The 24,755-nt window shown below is 43.1% G+C and overlaps 1 protein-coding gene across 2 annotated transcripts in view; it reads right to left on the bottom strand.

Moving 5' to 3' along the window:
* The window catches only part of UBE2Q2 (ubiquitin conjugating enzyme E2 Q2), an 80,540-nt gene that overhangs the window by 16,034 nt on the left and 39,751 nt on the right, over positions 1–24,755 (bottom strand). For both annotated transcript variants that reach the window (XM_061594746.1, XM_061594748.1), the window contains exons 7-9: positions 17,709–17,769; positions 16,622–16,712; positions 16,268–16,326 (exon numbers count right to left, since the gene is read on the bottom strand). In XM_061594746.1, the coding sequence (XP_061450730.1) occupies positions 16,268–16,326; positions 16,622–16,712; positions 17,709–17,769 (211 nt within the window). The remainder of the gene's footprint in view (positions 1–16,267; positions 16,327–16,621; positions 16,713–17,708; positions 17,770–24,755) is intronic.

Here is a 24,755-nt window from a genome sequence, read left to right as displayed (position 1 = left end):
GCCTGCTGGTGAGCATGAACCAAAGTTGGAAGCAAGACAAAGCCACCTCCAGGCAGGCATGCGGTCCTGACAGGCAACCGACAGTCATGCTCCAGTCAGAACAGTATCCAAGGTTTCCCGTAGGAGGGAAAGCAAGGAGAGAGGAGGTGGACAGGTCCCAACAGACAGGAACTGGATTTGTGCCTCTGAATGATAAAGCAGTCCTACGTCAGAATAGATATGGACAACAAGACAAAACAAGCCTCTTTACCAAGCATATGCAGAAAAGCAGCTGTCAAGAGATTTGGGGCTTGATGTTTCATTCTTCCATGCTATTTGCTGGATTTCTCCCCTGGACAAAAGTGGCCTCATCACTAAAGTCTAGTGCCACCATTCTCCCTGAACTTCACATGTCAAACAAACACTGAGCTTTGCTTTCTGAGCTGCTCTTCTACAGCCGAGTGAACCACAGCTGCTCTTACACACACGCCAGCCTACCAAGCTGATGGTCTGGGAGAGGGAGCCCTCCCACTGTTTCTCAGCCAAGAGAGTTCAGCTGGCATGCAGCCCTGGCTCTCCTTCTTCCAACAAGTCTGTGGAAAGGTATAGAAGACCCAAAGGCAGCTCCCTTAAATCCCTAGAACTCCATGCTGTGGCTAAACATGCAGACCCAATGCAAGAAAAAATTAAAATGGGGATGGGGGAGAATATATAAGTAGCATTGCTAGAAAAAAAGGCACCCCCCCAAAGCACTATGATGCTTCTATGCTTGAAATGGAGACCCAGTGACTACAGGACTGGTGTAGGCTTTAGCATGGCCTGAGCTGAACGGTCCTTAAAGATGAAGACAAACCAAGGCTTACAGTCCTCCTAGGACAGTACCATTTGAGAGACCAAGTGGGGATCTCATGTTTGCATGCCCTTTGCCACCCCATGCAAATTCCTTGTGCACAGGAGACTGAGCAAACGGCAAGGCAAGATGGTCATGCCAGCTTTCCAAAGGCAGCAAGTTTGACACAGGGGACATGCAAGAACTTGTCACTCAATTCCTCTCACATGTGCACACTCCTGGTTTCTGAAGTGGTGTACCTCCTTACAGGGGTGAACCCTGTCAACTTCATCGATGGGCAAGTGGCCTGTATGTTATTTTATCCTGATCTTTCCCCAAGCAGCTCAGTGTGGCATACATGGCGGGCAGTGAGTCCTTGCCTGCTATTTTTATCCTTGCAATTTTATCTGTGGGTTTGGCATGGAGTGTGCATCACCCAGGAAGCTTCAATGCTGAGTGGGGATTTGAATGTGGGGTCTCGCCGGGCAGAAAGAAGTTAATCTCCCTCTCACATAACACCCGGGGCATCCAAAGAAGCTGATTGGTGGAAGATTTAGGATAGACAAAATGAAGTACTTCACATGTTGCACAGTTACAACTACTGAGTTTGCTGCTACAAGATGTGGTGATGGCCACTAGCTTTGATGCCTTTAAAAGGATTAAGTGAAATTCCTGGATGGTAAGGCAATCTGGTTACATATCATGACATGGCTATATGCTACCTCCAGGTTCTGATTTGATATGCAAATTGCTGAAGAACAACAAGGGCACAGAGCTATTGCCCTCATGTCCTGCCTGTGGCCTTTCCAGAAGCATCTAGCTGGCCACTGTGGGAAATGCTGGATGAGAAATAGGATGCTAGACAAGACAGGCCACTCGTCTGATATAGCATGGCTCTTCTTATGTCCAAGTTCAAGCCCACCTCAAGCAGTATGAGCTAAGACACCCTGTCTGTGGCTATTGCAAAAATAAAAAAGGGAGACAGAGAGACAGAATGTGCTCTGCAGCCCATGCAATCTCTCCAAGGGCACAAGCATTAACTGCTGGAGAAAAGCCAGCCAAGGTATAAGAAGCACATTTTAAAAGGAGAGATTTCACAGAATCATAGTAGAGTTGGAAGGGGCCTATAAGGCCATCAAGTCCAACTGCCTGCTCAATGCAGGAATCCAAATCCAAGCATTCCCGACAGCTGGCTGTCCAGCTGCCTCTTGAATGCCTCCAGTGTCGGAGAGCCCACTACCTCTATAGGTAATTGATTCCATTGTCGTATGGCTCTAACAGTTAGGAGGTTTTTCCTGATGCCCAGTCGAAATCTGGCTTCCTGCAACTTGAGCCTATTATTCCGTGTCCTGCACTCTGGGATGATTGAGAAGAGATCCCGGCCCTACTCTATTTATATACCTGAGTATTATCATCTTCTGACGTAGGTGAGTGAGGCCATGCAAAGTACTCTGGTCCCAACTGGGTACCTTATGAGGTGCCGTTTCCTGTATGAACCAGCCCAGCAGCAGAGATAGTCACTGGAGGTCCTGTATGGATGCCCCTCACTTTTTTTTAATTCATTTGTATTTAATTCATTATTAATTTGTATACCGCTTACATATCATAACAACTTCTAAGCTGTTTACAAGTAAAAATCATTATAAAATCCATACATAATTAAAATATACCATAAAAGCATTTCCCCAAAGCATTAAAAACATCCATAATTAAAATATACAATAAAGCAAGGGCTGTAGATCAGTGGTAGAGCATCTGCTATACATGCAGAAAGACCCAGGTTCAATCCCTGGCATCTCCAGGTAGGGCTGGGACAGACTCCCATCTGAAAGGCTGGAGAACCACTGCCAGTCAGTGTAGGCAACACTGAGATGTATGGACTCATTTTTTTATTGCTCCCAGCTTGTAGCGTTGCTGTTTTAATTACCTATATTAAATGCTGATTTATTAAAATGTGATTGCTTTACAATTGCTGTTTTAGGATTTGTGCAGGATGCCTTGCATACCTTTGTAGGGTGGAAAACAACAACAATTTTATCTTGATAGAGCAAAATCAGGGAAACCTCTCAGATCACTGTTACCTCTGACAGATCGTCGGATTGCATAAAGCTTCCTGTGCAACAGCTGTAGATTTCAGAGCCGTTTACTACAACCTAACGTCGTAGATGTTAGAGGTTAACAGTTTTGTGATGATTCTCAAGGAACATGTGATTATACAGCCATGAGAGCAGCTGTATACTATAGCCAGCATGGATTTTTCACATTCTGCAATGTTAAAATGAAAATACCCCACATGCCATTCTGATGCTTCCCATAAGCTCATTTCAAAACAAAACCTTACAAATAGTCCTGAACTCAGAAATGCTTGCTTAACAGCCTCTAAATTTTCATGGCAATACACAAAAGAGAAAGAATCGAGACTTCGAAGTGTAAAAAGAGAGAGCGAAAAACAGGCCCTTTTTGAGTTCTCATAATTTGTTGAAATTAATTAAAAACCAGCCATGTTCACAGAATACCTGTAATCCTGTTACTGACCTCGCCCCATACTCTGACAATCTTCTGCAGTTTAAAAGTAAAAAAAAGGGCCTGGCTGATTTTTAATTAATTTAAATTTTTTACATTGAACTCAATGATAAGGCTGGGCATACTCAGTAAGAACCAACTGTCAGTGTTCTAAAAGCCAAACTCGCAGCTGCTTAGCTTGCCTAATCAGGGGGCCACACCCATGCCAGACCTTTATTTCACTTCATGGCTTCCCCCAAAGAATCCTGGGAAGTGTAGTTTGTGAAGGGTGGTGAGAGAAGACTCCTATTCCCCTGACAGAGTGTCAGTGGCCAGACTGGTTTAACAGTCAGCCACTCTAATTGAAGCTCTGTGAGGGGAACAGGGCATCTCCTAGCAACTCTCAGCACCCTTCACTAACTACACTTCCCAGGATTCTTTGGGAGAAGCCATGACTGACTGAAGTGGAATAAAGGTCTGGTGCAGATGTGGCCAGTGACAACTTTGGTTTAAATTTGGGTGGGAGGGTACATGTGCCTGCTGTAGAATAAAAACATGGGAGAAACGCTGAAAAGCAATGATACTGGTCACAATGTTTTCCTTTTGGAAAGGGCATTCCCCTCTGCCCAGTGCCCACCCATCCAATCTCCTCTCATCCTTTTATTTTATTATTTATTATAATAATAGGAACATGGAATGTGAGAAGCATGAACCAAGGAAAGCTAGAAATTGTCAAGCAAGAAATGGAATGTACCAACATTACAATACTTGGCGTGAATGAATTAAAATGGATGGGAATGGCACTTCCGGGAAGGGTGACTTAGCCTGTGCCTGCTTTTGAGACGGGCTCCTGCCTCAAAAGAAGCTTATTCAGATATATCAGTCAGTTTTTTCTTTTTTTTTTGACTGATTAAACTTCTCCCGGGTAGGGAGAAACGAAGAGATTAACCTCAAAGCCTATTTTTGTTGGGACGACCAGATCTCATTAATTTATGGGACGAGGTCCAGCCGACGAAGGTGGGACGGATTTTCAACAGCAAGCTCTATCTGTTAAAGCGAACGTTCATCTTATCTTCTAAGAGAGAACGCACTAACAGGCAAGCACCCTTCTTTCTATATTTTTCTTTTACTTGACTTAAATTGTTGCTGTTTAAAAGAGATTTGCCAGATTGATCGGTTTTTGACATCTCACTGGGGAGCCATAACTTCTCTCTGCTACGCACTAATTAATAGCTTATCTCTGTTTTTGTTGCAAAAAGCTGTCCTGGATTTGCATTCTAAAGATATACACAGAAGAGGGATTTCTATTCCAGATTTTTATTTTGAAAAATATTATACTGTTTTGAGACTACTCTCTTTTTGGTCTATTTTATTTTGACGAATCTGTTTCTTGACGATTGCCATTAATTGTTTCGATCCTGGGAACTGCATTTTGTTTACTTAACTATTGGAGAGATAAGGCTGTCTGCTCTGTTTATACTGTGATGTCACCAAGTTTGGAGTATTAACCCAATTGTTGCTGAAATAAGAAGTGGTTTTCCTATATTTTTCTTTTAAAATGGCAATTAAGAAAGTGGCTGAAAATCTGGAAATAACTATGTTTCAGAAAATAATGGATGAGATTGAGATAACGAAAATTGAATTGAGTAAAATGAAGCAGGAGATTAAAGATATAAGGGTCCCTGTGAGAGAGGTGACCCTGGAAGGGGTCCCTGTGAGAGAGGAGACCCCGGAGATTGGAACAGGGGTCCCTGTGAGAGAGGAGACCCTGGAGACTGGAATAGGGGTCCCTGTGAGAGAGGAGATCCCGGAGATTGGAACCAACGTGGAACAGGAACAAGATTTGGAGTCTATGGACTTTAGAAATAAAATCTATTGTTTGGAACTCAATGTTATCTCTGAAGAAATTAATGAAGATTCTAGAGATAAAGTTATCAATGGCATGGATAATTTTCTGGACTGGAATGATGTGATGGAGCCCAATATAGAGAAAATCTATGGAATTAACTGCAGCCATGTGACAATGGAAAAACTTTTAAGAGATGACCCAGTGTATTTTGAAAAAAAGAACAGAGATATGATTTTACAGCAGTATTTCAGCAACCTATTCAGAATGGATGGCAAGAAAATATTTGGGATAGAGGTAATTCCCATCAGACTCTTACTATATGACTATGGCTTTGACAGCAAGATTATTATGGAATACTGATAATGGAAGATTGGATATTGAAATTACTGGACTTAACAAGACTACTGAAGATGGAAGATGGAAAATGGAACTAATAGAGATAATAGAACAATGGCTACTGAAATTACTGAACCTAACAGATTCTGATGTGATGGATTAATTGAAATGTTTATTTTGACTATGGTTATGACAATAAGATTATCATAATTAGTAATGAGATGGATTAATCGATATGCTTATCTGGAAAAAAAAAATTGATAGATATATTTCTTAAAGAATTGAAACCTCTCTTTGACTTTTTGTGGAAAGAATAAAGTAATGTTTATGAGATTTGATGATTAAGTAAGATAACTACTGGAGGAAAGTGATTTTATAATATGACTTAAGAGACAGGATTGTTATATATTATAGACTTATAACTGATTTGATCTTTGACAAATGGGAAGTCAATATTTTACTCTTTATTTTTTATTTTTGTTTTTTTTTTCTTTTTTTCTTTTTGTTTAACTATTTTTGATTTTGTTTTTTGTCTTTGAATGTTTTATGATTTTGTCTTGTATGTTTTATGAAAATCTGAATAAAAATTATTGAAAAAAAAAAAATAAAATGGATGGGAATGGGACATTTTCAATCAGGCAACTACAAAATATTTTATGCAGGAAATGAGAAATCAAGAAGAAACACGGTTGCTTTAATAGTGAGAAGTGATGTAGCAAAAGCAATTAGGAGCTACAATGCAAGGTCTGAGCGAGTGATATCAATGAGATTAAATGGGAAACCTATTAACATAACCATCATCTAAGTCTATGCTCCAACGCCAAACACAGAAGAAGAAGAATTGGAGAGATTTTACGCAGAAATACAGGAGGAAATGGATCACACACCAAAACAAGATATGATGATAATCATGGGGGACTGGAATGCAAAAGTAGGGAACAGAGAAGAACTAGGAATTGTGGGGAAAGGGGGCCTAGGAGACAGAAATGAAGCAGGAGAAAGACTGATTGAATTCTGTGAATAGTTTGTTAAGCTAAAGAAGAAAAACGAAGCAATTATAATGCCAAAATACAATTTAAATAACATCCCAGAAGAATATAAAGATCAAATAAGGAACAGATTTGAGGCTTTAAACTTAGTTGACAGAGAACCAGAAGAACTATGCAATGAAGTCAGAGACATTATCAGGAAAGAATGCAAAAAGACCATACCTCTAGTTAAAAAGAGAGAAAGACCTCAATGGATGACTGAAGAAACTCTTAAAATGGTTAAAGAGAGAAGGAAAGCAAAAGCAAAAGGAGACAGAAATACGGTCAGAACCGTAAATGCAACAACAATACAGCGACTAGTATGTAGAGACAAAGAAAACTATTACAATAGTTATTGTATAGAAATAGAAGAGGACAACAAAAAGGGAAGAACAAGAGCCCTATTCCAAAAGATTAAATGAAAGGGAAATTTAAACCAAGAGTAGGGATGTTGAATAATCAACAGGGAAACACACTGACTGACCAAGATGAAATAAAAGGAAGATGGAGCAATACACTGAAGAACTCTATAAAAGAGATGCAAGTATGACAGATTCATTCACGGAGGAACCACATGATAAAGAACCAGAAGTTTTAGAATGTGAGGTAAAAGCTGCTCTTAAAATACTTGGAAGTAGTATGGGAGATCCAGTGCCTGCAAGGGAAGAGGACCATCACCGCCCAGGGAGGGAGAGCCATCTGCCTGCTTTGCTGCTGCTGCTTGGCCAACATCTCTGCTCTCTCCTTCTTGGGCTCCTGCTCTGCACGTGGGCACCTTGCAGGACCAGGCTCCAGGTACTCAGCCAGCTGTGCCTGATACTGTTCCACCTGTCCCTTCTTTGGAGGGGATATATAAGCCAGCTGGCTGAGGGGTCTTGGGAGATCCAGTGCCTGCAAGGGAGGAGGACCATCACCGCCCAGGGAGGGAGAGCCATCTGCCTGCTTTGCTGCTGCTGCTTGGCCAACATCTCTGCTCTCTCCTTCTTGGGCTCCTGCTCTGCACGTGGGCACCTTGCAGGACCAGGCCTCAGGTACTCAGCCAGCTGTGCCTGATACTGTTCTTCTGTCCCTTCTTGGAGGAGATATATAAGCCGGCTGGCTAAGGGGGCTTGGGAGATCCAGTGCCTGCAAGGGAAGAGGACCATCACCGCCCAGGGAGGGAGAGCCATCTGCCTGCTTTGCTGCTGCTTGGCCAACATCTCTGCTCTCTCCTTCTTGGGCTCCTGCTCTGCACGTGGGCACCTTGCAGGACCAGGCTCCAGGTACTCAGCCAGCTGTGCCTGATACTGTTCCACCTGTCCCTTCTTTGGAGGGGATATATAAGCCAGCTGGCTGAGGGGGCTTGGGAGATCCAGTGCCTGCAAGGGAGGAGGACCATCACCGCCCAGGGAGGGAGAGCCATCTGCCTGCTTTGCTGCTGCTGCTTGGCCAACATCTCTGCTCTCTCCTTCTTGGGCTCCTGCTCTGCACGTGGGCACCTTGCTGGACCAGGCCTCAGGTACTCAGCCAGCTGTGCCTGATACTGTTCCATCTGTCCCTTCTTGGAGGGGATATATAAGCCGGCTGGCTGAGGGGGCTTGGGAGACCCATTGCCTGCTGTCCATCGCTTTTAGGCCCCTATTCCATCAGCTACTACGGACTGCCGGTTGCTGAAGCCCCTCGGATGCTGCTGTGCTGTCTGAATGTATGAGTGGGTTGTATGAGTGAGTGTGTGATTGTGTGTATATGCCATGAGTTTTATTATTTATTTTATTTTTATTATGTGCCTGGGCGAGAGGACAGTGTTGTGGGAGGGTGGACCAAAGGGGGCCCCTATTAGTGTAGTGACGGGTAATGGGAGGTATGGCGCTGTGAGTAGGACATGCCAGTTAAGGGGAACTCGCCCCAGACAACTGGTGGCTGTGACGTGTTCCGGTCCTCCCCACACCCACAGGATTGCTGGTAGTTCTATCAGCCAACCCTCGGATCTCCAGTTGCTGCTTTTCAATGCCAGATCAGTAAATAATAAAACCTCCCTCATCCATGACCTAATTGTGGATGAGGCGGCCGATCTGGCATGTATTACCGAGACATGGGTGAGCGATCTGGGAGGTATTAATCTCTCCCAGTTGTGCCCACCTGGGTATTCGGTTCAGCATCTGGGTAGATCCGAGGGTCGGGGAGGGGGAATCGCTGTGGTCTATAGAAGTTCCATCCCTCTTGTTAGGCACCCTATCCAGGTGGCTAATGGTCTAGAGTGTCTACACATAACGTTGGGTCAGCGAGACAGACTGGGAATACTGTTGGTGTACCGTCCACCCTGCTGCCCAACAGACTCCCTAACTGAGCTGACAGAGGTGGTCTCGGATCTATTGTTGCGTTCCCCCAAACTTTTGGTATTGGGGGATCTCAACATTCATGCTGAGGCCGCTTTATCTGGAGCAGCTCAGGACTTCATGACCTCCATGACAGCCATGGGGCTGTCTCAATTTGCTACTGGCCCTACGCATGTGTTGGGGCACACTCTGGACTTGATTTTTGCCTCTGGATTAGGGGATGGTGATCTGAGAGTGAGGAATTTTACATCTATTCCTTTGTCATGGTCAGATCACCGCCTATTAAGGTTTAGACTCACATTGTCTTCTCCCCTCTGCAAGGGTGGAGGACCAATTAAGATGGTCCGTCCCCGGAGACTAATGAATCCTGAGGGTTTTCTGATGGCTCTAGGGAATTTTCCGGCTGATAGAATTGACGGTCCTGTCGAAACCCTGGCCACGCTGTGGAATACAGAAATGGCCCGGGCAGTTGACACGATCGCCCCGGTGCGCCCTCTCCATTGCAGAGCTCAATTGGCTCCCTGGTTTACCCCGGAGCTAAGAGTGATGAAGCAAGAAAGGAGATGGCTTGAGTGCAAATGGAGGCGAACTCCTGACGGCTGTAATCATGCACTTGTGAGGGTCTCTACCAAACTCTATGTGAAGGCAGTGAGAGCAGCAAAGAAGCAATACTTTGCTGTCTCTATTCAGTCATCTCTTAACCACCCAGCGGAACTTTATAAAGTTGTCCGGGGACTTTTACACTCTGGTCCCCAGGACGCAATAACACCATCAATTGCCCGCTGTAATGAGTTTGCGCGACACTTTCGTGATAAGATCATGAACATCCGCCGGGACCTTGACTCCATTATTGTAGCAGTTGATCCTAATGAGGTGTCCAGAGCACAGTCTTGTCCTGTTTTACTGGATGAGTTTCAGTTGGTACAGCTCGAGGATGTGGACAAGGTGCTTGGACAGGTGCGGGCGACCACTTCTGCTCTGGATCCTTGCCCCTCATGGCTAATAAAAGCTAGCAGGAATGGAACAGCCGGCTGGGCCAAGGAGGTGATTAATGCCTCTTTACGAGAGGGAGTGGTCCCACCCTGCCTGAAACAGGCGGTGGTGAGACCGCTCCTAAAAAAACCCTCCTTGGACCCTGATAATTTGGACAACTATAGGCCGGTAGCAAATGTTCCATTCCTGGGCAAGGTCCTAGAGCGTGTGGTTGCTCGCCAACTCCAGGCTCTCTTGGATGAAACTGATTATCTGGACCCATTTCAATCGGGCTTTCGGCCGGGGTTTGGTACAGAAATGGCCTTGGTCGCCCTGTATGATGACCTCTGTCGGGAGAAAGACAGAGGGAGTGTAACTCTGTTGGTTCTCCTTGATCTCTCAGCGGCGTTTGATACCATCGACCATAGTATCCTTCTGGAGCGACTTACGGATTTAGGAGTGGGAGGCACTGCTTGGCGGTGGCTCTGCTCCTATCTCGGGAATCGTCTCCAGAAGGTGATGCTGGGGGAACATTACTCGAGTCCCTGGGTACTCCAATATGGAGTCCCGCAGGGGTCAGTTCTGTCCCCCATGCTTTTCAATATCTATATGAAGCCGCTGGGTGAGGTCATCAGGAGTTTTGGAGTGCGTTTCCAGCAATATGCTGATGATACGCAGCTCTACTACTCCTTTTCATCTTCGTCAGGTGAGGCTGTTGATGTACTAGACCGCTGCCTGGCCGCGATAATGGGCTGGATGAGAGCTAATAAACTGAAACTCAATCCTAACAAGACTGAGATGCTGTTGGTGGGAGGGCCCTCTGCCCAGATGGTTGATGTTCGACCTGCCCTAGATGGGGTTACACTCCCCCTAAAGGAGCAGGTACGTAGTTTGGGGGTCTTATTAGACCCGCTCCTGTCACTTGAGGCTCAGGTAGCCTCGGTGGCACGGAATGCATTCTACCAGCTTCGGCTGATAGCCCAACTACGACCCTATCTGGACAGGGAGAATCTCGCCTCAGTTATCCATGCTATGGTAACCTCTAGATTGGACTACTGTAATGCACTCTACGTGGGGCTACCTATGAAGACGGTTCGGAAACTTCAGCTAGTGCAAAATGCTGCGGACAGAGTTCTCACTGGGACAAAGAAATTTGACCATATAACATCTGTCCTGGCGCAGCTGCACTGGCTACCGATATGTTTCCGGGCCAGATTCAAAGTGTTGGTTCTTACCTATAAAGCCCTAAATGGCATCGGACCGCAATACCTGGTGGAGCGCCTCTCTCGCTATGTACCTACCCGTTCACTACGCTCAACGTCAAAGGCCCTTCTCCGGGTCCCAACTCATAAAGAGGCCCGGAGATAAACAACTAGATCTAGGGCCTTCTCGGTGGTGGCCCCCGAACTATGGAATGCCCTCCCAGACGAGATACGCCTGGCGCCTTCTTTGTTATCTTTTCGGCGCCAGGTAAAAACCTACCTTTTAGCCCAGGCTTTTTAAACATTTTAAATTTAATTTTAAACCTAATATGGATTTTAATTTATAAACTCAATGGCAATTCTATTTTGGATTTTTATCATGTTTAATGTTTTTATAATTGTATTATATTTTTTACACTTGCTCATATTTTAATTGTGATTTTATTTGTTGTACACCGCCCTGAGAGCTTTCTGCTATAGGGCGGTCTAGAAATGTAATTAAATAAATAAAAATAAATAAAGAAACAAATCACCAGGAACAGATGCCATACCAATAAAGTTGCTACAAGCTACTGAGACTGAATCTGTCCAAAGTTTGACAAATATTTGTCAAGAAATATGGAAAACTAAACAATGGCCCACAGACTGGAAGCGTTCAATATATATCCCAATTGCAAAGAAAGGGGATCCCAGGGAATGCAGTAATTATCAAACTATTGCCTTAATATCCCATGCAAGTAAAGTAATGCCAAGATTCTACAACAAAGGCTCTTGCCATATATGGAGCCAGGAATGCCAGGCGTCCAAGCTGGATTTAGAAAGGGAAGAGGCACCAGAGATCATATCGCAAACATACGCTGGATAATGGAAAGGAGCAAGGAATTTCAGAAGAAAATTGCCATGTACTTTATAGATTACGCAGCCTTTCCCAACCGGTGTGCCTCCAGATGTTGTTGGACCACAACTCCCATCAGCCTCAGCCATTGGCAATGCTGGCTGAGGCTGATCGGAGTTGTGGTCCAACATCTGGAGGCACACTGGTTGGGAAAGGCTGGATTACAGCAAAGCCTTTGACTGTGGATCATGAAAAACTGTGGAATGCTTTAAAAGAAATGGGGGTGCCACAGCATCTGATTGTCTTGATGAGTAACCTATACTCTGGACAAGAGGCTACTGTAAGGACAGAATATGGAGAAACCGATTGGTTCCCAATCGGAAAGTGTGTGAGACAGGGGTGTATTTTATCACCCTATCTGTTTAATCTGTATGCAGAACATATCATACAAAAAGCAGGACTGGACCAAGATGAAGGAGATGTGATAATTGGAGGAAGAAATATCAATAATTTAAGATATGCAGACAATACCATACTATTAGCAGAAACCAGTAATGATTTGAAAGGAATGCTGATGAAAGTTAAAGAGGAAAGCAGAAAAGCAGGACTACAGCTCAACATCAAAAAGACGAAAGTAATGACAACAGAAGATTTATGTAACTTTAAGGTTGACAATGAGGACACTGAACTTGTCAAGGATTATCAATGACTCAGCACAGTCATTAACCAAAATGGAGACAACAGTCAAGAAATCAGAAGAAGGCTAGGACTGGGGAGGGCAGCTGTGAGAGAACTAGAAAAGGTCCTCAAATGCAATGATGTATCACTGAACACCAAAGTCAGGATCATTCAGACCATGGTATTCCCGATCTCTATGTATGGATGTGAAAGTTGGACAGTGAAAAAAGTGGATAAGAGAAAAATCAACTCATTTGAAATGTGGTGTTAGAGGAGAGCTTTGCGGACACCATGGAGTGCGAAAAAGACAAATAATTGGGTGTTAGAACAAATTAAACCAGAACTGTCACTAGAAGCTAAAATGGTGAAACTGAGATCATCATACTTTGGACACATAATGAGAAGACCTGATTCACTAGAAAAGACAGTAATGCTGGGGAAAACAGAAGGGAGTAGAAAAAGAGGAAGGCCAAAAAAGAGATGGATTGATTCCATAAAGGAAGCCACAGACCTGAACTTACAAGATCTGAACAGGGTGGTTCATGACAGATGCTCTTGGAGGTCACTGATTCATAGGGTCGCCATAAGTCGTAATTGACTTGAAGGCACATAACAACAAACATGATTGCACAGAAATAAATCCCACTGAACTCAAAAAGTACGCAAATGATCAAACCCACCCTCCCTTTCTCCTCCCTCCTATTCCTCTTGCCCCTCCCTCTCCATCTCCCTCCCCTTCCCAATCCCCTCCCCCTCCTCCCCAAGGTCAGTTTTATCTCTCTTAAGCATGATTGCATGGCAGTAAATCCCACTAAACTCAATAAGCATGCAAATAATCAGGCCTGCCTTTCCCCTCCTTACGTCTCCTCTCCCCTTCCCCATGGTCAGTTTTACCTATCCTATGATAGGTAAATGATCAAACCTTCCCTTCCCTCCTCCTTCCTCCCATCACCTCCCTTTTGCCCCTTCCCTCCCACTTCCTTTGCCCCTCCCCTTCCAATCCCCTCCTACCCCTTCCCCCTACCCCTCCTTCCACCCACTCTCCCCTCCCTTTCTCCTTCTCTCTCCTCTCCCCTCCCCCATGGTCAGTTTTACCTATCCTAACCATGATCGCATGGGAATAAATCCCACTGAACTCAAAAAGCATGCAAATGATCAGACCTGCCTTTCCTCTCCTTCCCCTCTGTTCTCCCTTCCTCCTCCCCTGCCCACTCCAGCCTTCCCTTCCTCCTCCCCTGCCCACTCCAGCCTTCCCTTCCTTCCCCCCATCAATTTTACCTCTCCTTAGCATGATTGCACAGGAGTAAATCCCACTGAACTCAATAAACCTGCAAATGATCAAACACGCCCTTCCCTCTCCCTCCGGCCTGCTCCCATACCCCTCCTCCCATCTGGCCTCCCCCCCAATCCTCTGAGGTCAGTTTTACCTATCCTAAGCATGATTGCAGGGGAGTAAATGCTATTTAACTCATGCAAATGATCAACCTCACCCCTTCTCCCTCTTGCCCCTTCCCTCCACCTTCCTTTGCCCCTCCCTCCTCCTCCCCATCCCCTTCCAATCTCCTCCCCCCCGGTCAGTTTTACCTATCTTAAGCATGATTGCATGGGAGTAAATACCATTGAACTCAATAAGCATGCAAGTGAACAGACCTGCTTTTCCCCTCTCCTCTCCCTTCCTCCTCCCCTGCCCACTCCAGCCTTCCCTCCCTTCCCCCCATCAGTTTTACCTCTCCTTAGCATGATTGCACAGGAGTAAATCCCACTGAACTCAATAAACCTGCAAATGATCAAACATGCCCTCCCCCCCTGGCCTGCTCCCATACTCCTCCTCCCGTCTGGCCTTCCTCCCCCCCCTCTCCCCCCAATCCTCTGAGGTCAGTTTTACCTATCCTGATTGCAGGGGAGTAAATGCCATTTAACTCAGTAAGCATGCAAATGATCAATCCATTCTCACCAAACTTGCACAGGATCCCATTTTTTACCTCCAGAGAAATTCACTAATAGGCAAAAAAACCTTGCGGTTTAAGGATATAGCTATAGCCCACAGATATTTCTATCAAACTTTTAAAAGCAGGGAAATTGGGCAGCTATAGTGAATGCACCAGGAAGCAGGAGACCTGACCTCCTCTCTGAGATATTGCGCTGCCTTACAGATTTGTCAAAATTCAAACACAATTTGGGTTGGTCTTTCACAGTCCAATCCACTTGCTGTGTAGCTTGGAAGAGTTTGGTAACATGTGCCTCTGAGCATATGGTGAGTGGTGGCAACACCTGCAATCAGTCCGAAACAAGGTATGTGCTGTGCTGATCTTGTTTTATTTATTTTATTTTATTTATTTATTATTTGATTTATATCCCACCCTTCTCCCAGCAGGAGCTCAGAGCGGCAAACAAAAGCACCAAAACACTCCAAAACATCACAAAAACAGACTTTAAAATACATTAAAACAAAACATCTTTAAGAACATTTTTTTAAAAAAAGCTTTCAAGAAATCTTTTTTAAAAAGTTTAAAAACATATTGTTTTTTAAAAAAGTTTAAAAACATACTAAAAAGCAATTCCAACACAGATGCAGACTGGGATAAGGTCTCAAGTTAAAAGGCTTGTTGAAGAAGGAAGGTCTTCAGTAGGTGCCGAAAAGATAACAGAGATGGCACCTGTCTAATATTTAAGGTTTTATTTAATTGTTTTAGCAGGGAGGAAGCAACAATACTAAGATACAGTTAATATAGTTCAGATAGTCACTTTAAAAATGTTTGATTTACTTTGCAATTCTAGTGAAGTTTCCTATAGCAAATCATTTTCTTTTGCTTCTGTTTCTGTGAATATGTGAACCATAGCAACATTTTGCAAAATATACACTAAAAAACTCCAAAAACAATTGTGGAATAATAGCACTCACTATTCTGCAGAATAGTCTCCAATGGACATCAGGAGTGTCTCAGTTTACGCAAGATAAAACAGTGGGAGGTGAAATATATTCTAGAAAAATTCTAGGTGCGCTTCATGTTTTTAATTGACCATGCCCACCTTTCCTTAAGTGAAGTGGTTTAAGCATAGCAGGCTGAAAACATGCATCTTGGGCAGGCCAAGTTTGTTTTCCAACAGTTAGAGTCATTGCTTAAGTAGCAAAGTAATCAGTCTGATTTTACATTTCACTGCAGTTGCAGTTTCAACTGTTAATGTACCCAAAATAGAAATAGAACATAACTTCCAATTTGAAACACAAAAGGCTGTCTTCACCATCATATGATACCGACCAACAAAAAAGCTTTGAAATTAATAAAAATAAATTTGACATAGGTTTCTAAGATGAATAATGAGGGAAATAAAATTTGCTAGATTAGATTCTCTGTAGAAACAATACTAACACAGGCAAGAAGCAAAGCAAGAACACCAACAAACATACAACAATGTAATTCTCCATCTTTGGAGATGGCAGGTGTTGCCACCACTCACCATAGAGGCACATGTTACCAAATTCTTCCAAGCTACACAGCAAGTGGATTGGACTGTGAAAGACCAACCCAAACTGTGTTTGCATTTTGACAACTTTGTAGGGCAGTACAATATCTCAGAGAGGAGGTCAGGTCTCCTGCTCCCCTGGTACATTCACTATAGCTGCCCAATTTCCCTGCATTTTGAAGTTGATAGAAATATCTGTGGGCTATAGGTACATTCTTAAGCTGCAAGGTTTTTTATATATGTGTACATACATATGTAAATAAAGATCAACACCTACCCGCCAGTGAGCACAGGAGAGACCACTCTCACAAATGGAGGATCAAAGGGAAAGTTATCCTAAAAACAAAAGGGGTAAATCCAAAGTAAAAAACTTTGTAAAATTTGATTCGTTGCTGCAAACAGGTATTTTGATAGGTCATTCTGGAATTCTAGGAAACTTTTTGCAAATTTACTTTTTAAATCATAGATAAAAAACTTCTCATCCAAGGTTGTACAGACAGTTAGCTAAACATTCTTCCAGAGAAGGAGGAGCAATACTGAAATTTGCTTTGGATTTACAAACCGATTAAAATTTCCTCTTTTTTTTTGTTTTTTTTACACACTGGAGTTTTTTGTTTTGTTTTTTGCTTACCTTAAAAGAGAAGTTGAGCAAAATATATTCTACACCTTCTTTTTCTTTTAAGACTTGAAGATCGCTATGTAATGGACTATCAGGATCAACCCTAGCAATTGTGATGAGGAAGAGAAAAAGTAGCAAAGACTGAGTCATTCCGTTCCGAATGGTTATCACAGCTTTCGCAAATAACTAGGCAATACCACGTTAGGTGAAGTATTTTCTTCAAAATGCAAAGTCAGCTGTTTGCAGAAAAGTGGTTAGCCTGCAGTGAAGGGCCCTAAAGGATATGCTGGCTGCAGGAAAGTGCTGGTTTGGAGGGCAGAATCAAAGTTGTCAGGCAATGGGAATATTCCGGAAAGTCAGCTGCGTGCTTAGGAGTCGGAGAATCAGAATTACATATCCTAAGAATCTCCTGTTTCATACGAGGCCGTGTCCCTCTCTATACACATACAAGAATATATCTTTTAAATTAAAAAACAGTTTTAACTTGTGCATTCTTAAAAATGGATATTAATTAAATGGTTTAAAAAACATATTTCTTTATGTTTTGGTATGTATTTTGTAAACTGCTTTTGGAATGTTTCTCTCTTGAGGAGGGGGTTATAAAGCTGTTAAAGAAAAATAAAGAGTAGTTAAGGGGAGGCAGAGAGAAGAGGAGATGTAATGATCATAGCTTCCCTATATAGCTTAGTTCTTTTCATATGAATAAAAACAAGTAAGGTTTTGGATGATACACACCTGTGTCACAAGCAGAACTGATTTAGAAAAGGCATCTCTCTTTTACTCTACTCATTGCCTCTTCTGCAATAGCACCTGCCACCAGCAGACGTATTAAAAAATAAGTCTTTAAAGTGCTTATTTTTTTTAAAAAAGAGATGCATTGGCTAATCAAGTGATCTAGCCAATCAGCCCTGCAAAAAGGTAGCAGTCCTAAACAGTTGTTTATGTTTAGGACTGCAGCATAATATTCAGCATTCCTTGGAGCAGACATCTGAATTGCCATCATTATCATCTTGTGTAATATCACCCATAGCTCCATCAACACATCAATAGCAAAACCACTGATTTGGGGCAATGTTGAGGTGTAGAAAAGTAAACTTACTTTAGAAGCTTTACATGCCATTCATACAGGCTGTCGTTTACAAGTTCCACCGAATAAATCCCTGTGGAAAATGGAAATGAAAAACGTTTATATTGTTACTAGAAAAATAACAACACACACCCATGTTTGTGATCTAAAACTCCAGAAGCTTGAATGCAAAAAGATACTGAGTTCTGCACAAGCAGAGACCCCTTCACTTCAGGGAGCTATTTGGATGAAAGTAGAACTCCACCTGTATATCAAAGTACTCACTTTCCTTTGTATCCAAGGGTCAAATTATAATTTAAGAATATATATTATTGGTCTTGCTCCTACATGGTGCTCCCATTCTGATACTGACCCAGTCAACACATAATTAGCTTCAGAAAACCTATAGCATCTGTTCTCATACTATTCATTGGGCCCCGAATTGTATGTTCAGAGGTATATGTGTGTCTAGAAAGCCTCCTGCAGCTTCTCCACTGCAGGATAGGATGCACATGACTTGGAAAAGTGGGGGTTCAACTCTATCCTCACCATTCTTCCACAAACCCTTCTCAATCTGATGTGGCAAAAACTCACATCAGGGACACATACACCCCGCTGCAGCAAGAAAGAGCAGCTGGGGGAGAATGTTGCCAGGGAAAAGCATTCATTCTATTTGTACCTCATACCTTCAGTCAGGACCAGCACCAGAGGGCGGCCAGGTTGGGCCCTGGCCAAGGGCCCCTCTTTAGGGTGGGAGGGTGGTGCTCCCATTCCATGTTCTGCAGCAGCGTCAGGTCCTGCAACCTGACCCTGCCGTGGATCACAGAGAGGAAGCTCCCAGGAGACAGCCTGCCCACATGCCCCACCTATCTCTCCCATCAGTGTGAATGCCATGTGCGCTGTGCGCACATGCCTGCCATGACTCAAGATGGCGGCGGGAGCTTCCCTAAGGGGCTGATGCCCCCACTGCCTTCTTGGTTAATGGCAGGCATGAGAGCTACATGCGCATGTCATTCATACGACATAAGAGGCAGGTGGGGTGCGCAGGCAGGCATATTAGCCCTGCACCGCTTGTATCAGGGACATGTGTTGGGCTACGGTGCTGTGTGCCCGGGGACAGGCTTGTGCCTGAGGGCCCAGTCATGCCTGGTGCCAGCCCTGCCTTTAGTTAAAAAAAATGGCAGCAGTTACAGACCTATTCAAGGATCACACCTTCCTCCAGCTGATCTGAACAGCAGACTCATCAGCTGAGATTCCCAGGGCAGCATCTGCTGCTGAACCAGGCAAATAAGCATAGTGAAAAGCCTGAAGAACGTATTTTTAAAATAAACAAAGTCCAGTGGCTTTTAAAATGCCACACATATTTTCAGAAGGGAAGATAAACCAAGGAAAAAGGATAAGAAAAACCCTTTCAGCTAATGGACAAACTATCACATTTGGCCAATTTAAGGAGTCTTTCCAACTCCAAAACATCGAAGCGCCGGTGCTAGATGAAGAAGAAAGCCCTGAAGGAATGCTTCCAAGAGGCAACTCTCCTGGTTTGTTTTAAAGTCTCACAAATAAGAAAAGAAGTGGGGTCCTGCTGCAAAACTGGAAACAATCCCTCAAGAAATGGGTTGAGGGCACACATTGCAATGATGCTGTTACATCTGAGCAGGTCTCTGCCTGCTCAAGCAAAGCACTGTTGGGCTTCCTTATAGAAAAGCAGGCCACAAGTACACAGAAACAAAAGACAAAGTTGTGATTCGAGAACAGGGCTTGTAGTTCTTGCCAAGACCCTGCCGATACTTAAGAAGCAGTTTTAGATCACAGATTCTATTCGCTTGAGTAGAACATATTACGCTTGAGGGTGAGGAAAAGAGGTGTAGGAAGGGAAGCTCTTGCTGTAAAGTCATGTTTTCCATAGCAACAGATTAAGGAAGAAAGGAAACAAAGTTCCAAAGCCATCAGCTGGTTTAAAGATTATTAAAATTTAAAAAGACCTTGTCTATATAAGATTGCACTGGTTCATTTGAATCCCGCCCTTCTCAGTGTCTACAGCAGACCTCCCTGGAAAGGCATGGGATGCCACTAAAGGGGGAGGAAGATCAGGCCAGGCAGCCCAAGCACCAATCCATCCATACAATGGCCAACTATGCAGAGGGTCAGCAGACAAGTCCCTTATTTGAGGGTTCTCTTCCTGGGCCTCCAGTCTTTGGGACTTGCAAGAATATTTGTGTCTACCTTCTAGTACCGAAGAGAGGTTAGCCTGGCAGACAAAACACACTCGCCCAGGCTCTACAGTAGGGATGGGGAATCAGTGGCTCTCCAGATGTTGCTGGACTCCAATTCCCATCAGTCCCACCTGGTGACATCTGTTGGGTGACAGGTTCCCCTTTGCTGCTCTAGAGGGAAGAGCAGTTCTGTGGTCAAAGTAGGAATACGGACCAGAAAGCTTAGTGGGAGGAGGTGGGATGCAGGAGCTCTAACATGCCTATATCTGTGGATTTTTAAAGAAGCTAGTGATTCCCCTAAAAACAAACACCCATTTTGTGCATCTTTCATGCTTGTCTGGATAAACCTCCAGAGCCAGCTGTTCAAGTCAGACAGCAGCCTAATGATCCAGCAGCTGGATACTGTCAGAATGTGCAACTGATGGAATCTCCACCCTCAATACACTGGTTCAAATGGTGTCTTTGCCAAGAGCAATCACAACACTACCTTTCCTCCTCAGGATTACTACTATGCATCAAGAGCTCATATCTATAGATAGCAAACACCCTGGAATTGATTAATATGTAAAGCATCCATTCTTTCTAGCAATGCAAGATTAATCTCCAGACTTGAAAACTTGCAATTAAATTTAAATCAGATGGGATAAACGGGGACAGTAACTTTCCACCTTGTTCAGGCAGGAGTGGACAGACCTGTGGGATCTACTTCTTGGTTTTAACTAGAACCGCCAAGATCCATCAATTATAACCACGTGCAAAAACAGAGCAAGCGTGCAAAGCCTGATGCAAAGTCATTACTTGTGGGGTAAGCCGATTACCTCCTGCATCCCATTATACACTGAGATCGCAATCCTGCCGCACAAAAATCCACCTGGTTTTCTCCCAGGCTTTCTTCATTTCAGCAGACTAATTTAGAGGTGGGGGAAGAGCTGAGCTCTTTTGCGGTTGCTACTGTTGCCTTAAAAAAAGCTTTTGTGTTGTTGCTGTTGCTATTTGGGAGCAAAAAGGGCTCTTGCCAATCTACTGAAAATCATCCAGCATATCTGGATGTACCTTTTCCCTGTCCCATATATAAAGTAAAACCAAATCAAAACTTTTTGCTGCCCTAGGTGTTTTGCTCATGCATCCACACCATCCTCAGTTTCCCAGGGAATGCCTGTTCATTCAACCATATGAGCCCTTTTCAGCTTGGGTCATACAGGGTAGAAGGGCTGGATGCGTTTCAAGCTTTCAGGTGCCAGACCAATAAAGCACTTGAGATCTTCCAGCCCTGCCTAGAATGTTCTCACCAGTCACAGACAGCAGCACACCAGGCTTACTTTCCCATAAAACATGTCTTACCCCTTTTAATACAAGATTTTGAACACTGGCCTAATTTTAATGAGTCGTTCTGTTTCTAACACACACACCCGAACATGGAAGGACAATCCCTTAAAGCAAATGCCGTTATATAAATTCTGGCCACTCTCTTTTCTTTCCTTTCCCACCCCACTGCAATTTCATAGCTCTTGTTACGAAAAATTTAATACAAATGTAAGAATATAATCTAAGAAATTAAAGCCACCGACAAACTCAAATCATATTTCCAAGAGTAAGAATTTTTAAATGTATATAATTAATTTAAATTACATCTTTTGTCATTATCCATTAAGAAAGCTCAATGCTCAATTGAATAAATCCAGTTATTACTCTACAACAGCCTCTCCTCTTTCCACCTCTTGAGTAGTTTTCATTTTCCAGTTAACTCCAGCTACTCTATTCAGGAGCCACTCATTTTCAAACTCTCTGGTACAACAGCAAGAGCCAAGGACAGTTTTTGACTGGTAATCCTCTGGGAACTTGCCATATTTGTGCAGCTGCAAGGACACACACAAACACTCACTTAAATGTACACACTTCTGCCAGCACCAAATGTCTGGTTTTCTGCGCAGCATAAAACCCTACAACCACCACTGAGGCCCTTAGATATAGCCTGACCTTGTGGAAAAATCACTACTTAAAAAAACCCTTAAAACTCAATATGGAGATAGTCCATACAATACTATGTCCTTTATTCCTCTACTGTGCTACTTCAGGCACTGAACTATACACAGAATGAAGAGGACAGTCAGATAATTGGTTGTCTGTGCTGATCTATAGGAGAAAAGCTATGTGTACTTGTTTACCAAACAAACATGCAATTTCCTCTCAATAGAACACAGGGTAAAAACACTGGATTGTTCAGCCTTCATACAAACATAGAATATCATTAGTTTGGAAGGATCATGCTATGCTCTTTGGATAAGACTTTAGCTCTCAGAGTTTACAATGCTCTGCCCAAGGGAGACAGCAGTGGCAGAATATGTCAGCCTCCCCAACCCCCATACACCCCCATTTGCTATTGGGCCAAGTTCAAGGTTCTAGTTCTGGTGTACAAAGCCATATACATCTTGGGAGTAGGATATCCAAAAGACCGTCTTACCCCTTATATACCCAGTCGATCACTGCACTCTGCAGATGAGGGCCTCCTGCAGATACCATCTTATCAGGAGGTCCGTTCTGCACAACATAGGAAACGGACCTTTAGTGTGGCGGCACCTACCCTGTGGAATTCCCTCCCCATAAATATTAGGCAGGTGCCATCTCTATTATCTTTTCGGTGCCTATTGAAGACTTTCCTCTTTCAACAAGCCTTTTAAGTTGAGACCTATCCCAGTCTGCATCTGTGTTGGAATTGCTTTTTAATATGTTTTTTTTAATTTTTTCCCCCTAAACAATATGTTTTTAACCCTTTTTATTTAAGATGTTTTAAAAGTTTTTTTAAAAAACGTTTTTAAAGTTGTTTTGTTTTAATACATTTGTTTTAATGTATTTTAAGGTCTGTTTTTATGATGTTTCAAAGTGTTTTAGTGCTTTTGTTTGCCACTCCGGGCTCCTGCTGGGAGGAAGGGTGGTGATTAACGGAATCCTTATAGGGATCCAGAGCAAGCTTGAGTGAAGTTCTGTTTGTTGCTTTCAAAACTGTCTTATCTGTATATGTATATGTATGTATAGATAAGACAGTTTTGAAAGCAACAAACAGAACTTCACTCAAGCTTGCTCTGGAACCCTATAAGGATTCTGTTAATCACCTAAAATATACATACGAATGAAATTGTGATTAACCAAACGGAGTAACTCTGTTTGGTTAATCACAATTTCGTTTGTATATATATGAATAAACGTAATTGTGATTAACCAAACAGAGGTTTTTATTATATTAACAAAACGTTTCAGCTTCCGCCTTCATCAGCTGCCAACATACAAATGCTGTTACCAAGGTGGCAGTTATAGAGCTTTGAGGATGGAATGCTCAGAGGGGCTTCATTTGCAGAAGCTAAGTAGTGGTGGTACTGTCCTCCAGGTTCAGGCCATGTGGTGCCAATGTGTCCAGAGAGTAAATACAAACGTTCTCCCTTTCGGTCAATGCTGCTGGATCTGCTGGGATCTCTATCGCTGTAATGGAAAAGTCCAGCAGGCTGTGACCCTCGATGTTAAAATGCTTTGCAACTGGTTGCTCCACTTTTTTGTCAAAATTGCTGACTTGTGGTTCCTGAAGCGCATGTGTAGGTCAGTTGTGGTCTTTCCTACGTATTGGATATGACATCCTGGTCTTTTGCACTCGATGATGTAAACTATATTGCATGACCTGCAGGTGATGTTCTGTTTGATGTAATATGTCCTGCCTGTCCTAGTGCTTGTAAAAGTGGCTGTCTCCCTGAGGTACACACAGGTGACACAGCGTTTGGAGCGACAAGGATGAGACCCAGGATTGGTGATAGGTGGCTTAAGCACAGCTCTCACCAACAGTCTGTGTATATATATGTATATATGTATATATATATATATATATACGTATATATGTATATATGTATATATATGTGTATGTATGTATATATATGTGTATGTATATATGTATATATGGAGAGAGAGAGAGAGAGAGAGAGAGAGAGAGAGAGAGAGATCTATATACATATATGTATACACACACACACATAAATAAGCAAGCAAGTTAGGGAGAGCTGCCTACAAAAATCTACAACTACCATAAGAGGTAGAGGAAATCAGATGGTTGTTTAGCCTGCAGAATATACAGTTCACACCAGGAACATAACACAGGAACTTTCTGCTTAAATGGCAGATGAAATTCTCAGCTGAGATTAGATTAACAACAACAACAAAAAGCCAGAGGTTTTCTCCTAAAATGCATTTTAAAAGATCAGGACATTTGTATATGGTTTACTGAGAAATATCAGAGATTACACTGTTCAGATAAAGCCTGGGGTCTCCAGCACCATCTTTTCTTGTGGTACGAAGCTGGATTGAGTTCTGACAGGGATTTCTGTGACTGGTGAATAGACGGTGCAATTTGGGGGTATTCATGTTTTACTTGTTTCACACAGATATCCAAGTGCTTGATAAAACAGTTCTTTTTAAGTATGAATGTTTAACTGGGTGCAAGAGAGGAATAGCTCAGAAGCTGAACACTTTGACAGTGCAGACACTGGCAAAGAAAGCAAAATGAACCACTCAATCAGTTTCAGATTTTGACACATTTACAGTGCAAATCTGTGCATGTCTACTCAGAAGCAAGTCCCAGAGAGTTCAACGCATGTATAATATACACCAAACACAGCCAATGTGGTGCACTACAGATGATCTGGACTTCAACACCTATCAGCCCTGCCCAGCATGGTCAACAGTAGAGGATGATGGGACCTGTAGTCCAAAACATCTGGAAGGCACCACAATGGCCATCCCTGCTATACACTATATAGTTATACCATAGTTATTTATACCATAAAGTCTTTATCATCCTAGCCCAGAGCACAAGAAAATGTCATGATTT

This window comes from Rhineura floridana, chromosome 14, assembly GCF_030035675.1.
Source record: "Rhineura floridana isolate rRhiFlo1 chromosome 14, rRhiFlo1.hap2, whole genome shotgun sequence".
NCBI lineage: Eukaryota > Metazoa > Chordata > Lepidosauria > Squamata > Rhineuridae > Rhineura > Rhineura floridana.
The sequence above is the reverse complement of the archived record's forward strand: the minus strand, read 5'-3'. Positions and strand labels throughout refer to the sequence as shown.